General features: G+C 37.6%; 1 protein-coding gene across 1 annotated transcript; it reads right to left on the minus strand.

Moving 5' to 3' along the window:
• Window positions 1–251: 251 nt before the first annotated feature.
• LOC141592509 (cation/calcium exchanger 4-like) lies at window positions 252–2718 on the minus strand. The gene has a single exon (XM_074413215.1). The coding sequence runs from the start codon at window positions 2257–2259 to the stop codon at window positions 412–414; it is 1848 nt and encodes a 615-aa protein (XP_074269316.1). The 5' UTR covers window positions 2260–2718; the 3' UTR covers window positions 252–411.
• Between the last annotated feature and the right edge of the window lie 2757 nt (window positions 2719–5475).

The raw sequence follows: 5475 nt of genomic DNA on the forward strand, positions 1-5475 counted from the left end.
CAACTAACGTGACTGATATAAGGAAGAGTTAATGTGAAGCTAAGTTGATTTAGAGGAGAACAATAGCATAATACGTAACGAAAACAGCATTGAAAGGAACTGATTAATCAACATGAAAGCTAAGTTTGCCTACAATCAACCTCACTGCATGTATATTACAGTCTTGCTCTTGTTAACAGCGTTTTAGATGATACTAAATCTCGATATTACTCTCTAGTTGACCCGTTTTAGATGAATTAGTATAGCTGATATGCAAATGCAACAAATCAATTCGTAAATATTCCATTGCTTCTGGAACTCGCACATATATTACATGATTTAGTACAAACATGAAAAATCATCAAACTATATAACTGTACAAATATAGTGAACATGTATACAAAATATCGAAATTATATATGTAATCTGTGACTAACTATTAAGCGAACCAATTCCGATAGCCATACTAATCCTGATAGAAAGAAACAGGACATAGATTACTATTAGGCCTATACCCAAAACCTTATTAGGGCGCATATCATTTTGAGGGAGTACGACGAGTGACCAGACAACACCAGTCGTGAGAAACGCCATTGTGACAAACAAACCTGCGTCACGAGGAATCATGTATGGTTCAGAGCCCATGGAGCAGGCTCCGTACACCAAAGAAAGGCCTAGTCCGACTAATGTGTTGAACATAGGACCTGCGAAACATCCTGACATTGCAATTTGAACTCCGTTCCTTTCGTTCATTGCAAAAGCCGTATTAGCCATTAGATCATTCATGGAATTCCCCCATGCTAATACTGTTAATGCCAGCATTGATGGGTTAATGCCTAAAATAGTACCCAATGCAACCAGCAAAGATACTAGCTCATTTGCTATTATGTAGAACCATATGATACTCATGAAAAACCCGCCAAAGATCCATGGGAACAGGAATTTACGAGGTGGGTGCTCCGTTTTTGTGTACAGTGATGCAAGAACACTGAGAACGAGTCCAATCCCGAACCCTAGACAATACGCGATTTTCCCACTCAGAGGGTTGATTTTCTGTCGACTGTTCCAAAGACATGCTAGAAGCACAGGAGCTAGTAATGCACTGGCTACTGCATACATTTTAGACCATCGATCCTCTTCAACAATCGGGATTGTTAACCGTCTAGGAATGGTTAATGGCATCTCGAGCCATGAGCATAGTGTAGAGAATGAAAGTGCAGGCTGCTCTTCCTGATCAGACCAACCCCACAAAGCCCTTGGGCAATAATCCTCTGCTGTGGACTTAACAAAGTCTGAGTACATCGAGAAATTAAGATCGCATATCCAATGGGTTTCTTTAGCTGAAATTTCAGGTCGGCTACAGTGATCATCAGAATCAGAACTAAGCAATGGTGCAGTGATTGATTCCTCTCCGGCCACAGGAAGCAACGGTGTAAAATCGTTTGATTTTAAACCCTTGTCCTTTTTCTTAAGTACCTCACTGACCGAAACATATCCAATATAAACAAAGTATATTGACAGAAAAGCTAAAGCACCCCAAACTGTCACCTTACCAATAATTATAATCAATGTAAGACACAATATCGAAAACAGAAGGAAACAAACATTTCGAATGAAGGATGTTTTATCAATCTGAACTCTTTTATCTGCAACACTAAGAGAAATAACTCCGACAACAATACAAGTTATAAAAACAGCTCCACCAAGAACACCATTCAATCCAACACCACTCGAACCTGTCCCCATGAAAGCAGCAATACTGGCAAACACATCGGACGCTCCGTTTCCTAAAGGAAGTAATGTCACCCCAGCAATAGTTGGTGACATTTTAAGCAAATTTGACAAATTCTCCAATGAACAACAGAAATAATCAGCTGCTGTATTACCCAATAAATAGAACAGTATAGCTAACCATGAACCAAGAACAAAGTAACCTAAAAAGCTGTAATTCTGACAGTTACAGTAGAAAAATTTAATGTAATTGAAAAACCCACCTGAACTACAGTTTGGGTTTGCAATCAGGAAATCACAGCTGCTGTCATAACCTTTATGTTCAAGGAATTCTGAACATATTTGTCGGTCCATTAATTTACCATCTTTAATATTTAAAGTACTAACATTTAATGAAGAAATACCATGAATTTCATGCATAATTCTCCTGTTTTTCAGCAAAGTTCCATGAACTATACTACTTCTGATACTCCATTTCTCATACAGTAATGTGAAAAAGACTATGGTAGAGATTATACTGAAGAAAACCCGAAACCGAGGATTTCTCATGAGACCCAATATAGATTTGATCACCAAAAACTGTTTTAGACAGGAAAGATTGAAACTTTTGTAAAATTATGTGATGAAAGAAATGAAAAGATGCAAATTTGTGTGGCAGGAAAAGTGAGAGTGAAGAAATGAAAATAAATACAGGAATAATAAGAAGAAACACAACAAAAGTGAGGTTCTGGGTAGTTTCTGAAGAAGAATTAAGCTTGAATGGTACTCAAAGTTTGGATTTTGTAATTATAGAAAGAGTTGAAAGAACAAGGAGATAATAAGGGAAAGAAGGAGGTGAAAAAGGTTGAGAAAAATTCCAGGAAGATTGGATGAATTTGTGAAAAATGTATGGAGTAAATACATGGGATTTATACATGGGATTTTGGAGTAGTATGATGATTGTATGATTTGTTTGAAAGTGATTTTATATGTGCAGACTGGAGTTATTTAACTTTATGTCTTCTTCAACCTATATGTTTATTGTCGACATGCGACCTTTTTTAACCAGGGTATACCTTGAGCTTGAGTTTGGATAGTTCGTCACCGGGTTGGATTATTGAGTTTGAGCTCAAGTTTGAGTTTGGTTGGGATTTTTTTTTTTTTTTTTTTTTTTTTTCATTGATTAGGAGATCCTGCATCGAAGTTGGACAATCTTCTTCGGGGTACTACTGAAGGCAATTTAATGGGTTGACCCTCCAAAGTTTGGCTTTTTCATTCGTAAAAGTCAATAATCAAACACCTCACCACTTATTTAAGAGATGTGAGCCCTTATCAATCACACAAACCAACTTTGGTAGTTTGGTTGGGAAGTTATCAAGCCTTAAAAATTGATACGAGATTCCAACTCGCTTTGTCTTTAGGTTATTTGCTTTTTTGGTTTTTCTACAGGGTACCTTTATATTGATTCGAATTCTACGTGGTATTTCTCGCTTTCCAAAAATATCAATGGTACCGCTTAACTTAAAGAAAACGTCTTAAAATATTCCAAAACACTCTAATCTGCCTCTTTAAAATGTTTAGTTTATACATTTTTGATTGATTTTTTGGCAATAATTTGTCATGTCATCATTAACATAAACATCGTTTACTCGATCGTAAACATATTTTCTTTACAAAATTTAACTGGTTAAAAACGTGATTTTTAGTAGTTGAGGTATTTTCAAAACATTTTACTAAGTTTAGGGGTACCACTGATATTTTCAAAAACGTAAGGATATCACGTAGAGTTCGAAGAAACACGGGAATACCACGCAAAAAAAACCTTTTTTTTAGTTAGCAAATTGAGCTAAAATAATACTCCCTCCATCCAGGTTATTTGTTTGCCTATTTTCTTTATGGGTGTCTCGGTTATTTGTTATTCATTTATTCGTTATGTAATTCACCAAACATTAGACCTGACAAACAGATCAGGTCATGTCGTGTTCGTGTTCGTGTCAACTTAAACAGGTCATCACTAACTCAACCCTTACCCGACCCAATTACATAAACGGGTCATTTATCTCAACCCTAACCCAACCCATTTAATTTTTCTATAACCCAACCCGACTTGTTCAACCCAGTTATCATGTAGCAGGTCATTTTATAACCCATTTAACCCGATAAACTAATAAATAAGCTAAGTTTTATAGCCTTATTATCCCAAAACATGTAGCAGGTCGTGTCTGTCTGTGTCTACCCAATTATTTAAATGGGTCACAACCTCTCAACCCTAACCCACTAACTTCGTGACGGGTTCGTGTCGTATTTTCGGGTCGTGTCAATTATTGCCACCTGTACCAAACATGTTATTTATATAAATTGTTACTTAATTGTAGTTATGATCTCACTGCCTCGGGAAACCGAGATGGTGACATCTTTCGATTAACTTGCCCGGTAAGATGGGGGTGTTACACTTACATAACATAAATTTACTTTGACGATATATGTATTGATTACTAAAAACGTTTTTCTTACGATGACCTTTTGTCCTCAGGAGTCAAAGCCTTGTGCGACCGCAAATCCGGGCTTGCATAACACACCACCAACGTGACAACATAGCTCGCCTCGTGAATTTCACGGGTAATAGAACTAGTTGGTAGTATTTTTGAAAGGTAATTTGATCATTCACATTGTAACACCCCCTTTTAGCCGGCCAAGGTAATCGGGAGTGTCATCATCTTGGTTTCTCGAGGCAATGAATCGGAACTCCAATTAAGTAACATATTATTAGAATACATGTTTAGGGAATTACATAAAAGGATAAAAGAATAATACAATGGGATTTCTACATGATACAACTCAACTAAGGACTACATCATCTATCACGTGACTATGCAACTCGACTCCAAATATCCGTAGCGCGGCCTATATCCCGATCATCGTCATATCTAAATCTGTACTCCAAACTGCTCCCCATATGATCTGAAATATCATATAGATCATCACAAGCCACCTCAATTAAAGAAGGTGCCAATTTACACATAGTCATACACATCAGTTTCAATAATACAAAACACTCACAAGATAACATGTGAATATAAATGCAATGGAAGAGTAAATCACACGAGTCACAAGCCTCCATCTACCACATCTCCACATCCATGTATAACTCGGTGACGGCATCACAAAACCGCCACCAAATAGCCGGATCGCAGCCCGTAAAACATGTACGCGAGACGTATCCGTCAGGCACCGAGCCCGGCGCTAACCGAACCCTTACCAGACGTCGTGACACCACACGAGTCCCTCCATCCTCAAGCCATAAACGTGCACGTCCTCCTTGGAGTGGGAAACTCCAAAAAGCGACTCGAGCGTAAGACGGTCTTCTAAACCGCTTTACGTCTCCTCAACAACCACACAGCACAACCATAATTCCACTAACAACCTCCAACATCCACCCACAATCACATGTACACACTATGCACACAATATGTCAAGTATAATGTTTTATATGCATAACAATTACCAAGTATGCCTTTTTCTCATGTACAATGAATGTCATGTATCCATATATGACAACAACCACAACAATACCTCAAAGTACAATCCCCTATTAACATGTTATAATGCAATTTCAACAATTACAACAATACTCTAAGACACAATTACCCAACCACATGTTATAATGCAAGTCCAATAATACGACAACAACAACGAGAATGACGTATGTACATGCATGAGTAAGAATTCATATTACCAAAATCGAGTAGGGAAACCCTATCTTTTAGCAAACTCCGTAAGCAGCCC

This window comes from Silene latifolia, chromosome 7, assembly GCF_048544455.1.
Source record: "Silene latifolia isolate original U9 population chromosome 7, ASM4854445v1, whole genome shotgun sequence".
In the NCBI taxonomy this organism is placed as follows: domain Eukaryota; kingdom Viridiplantae; phylum Streptophyta; class Magnoliopsida; order Caryophyllales; family Caryophyllaceae; genus Silene; species Silene latifolia.

Bases quoted from the DNA above. Each gene is read 5' to 3' on its own strand.
- LOC141592509 (XM_074413215.1), bottom strand. From the start codon at position 2,259: ATGAGAAATCCTCGGTTTCGGGTTTTCTTCAGTATAATCTCTACCATA.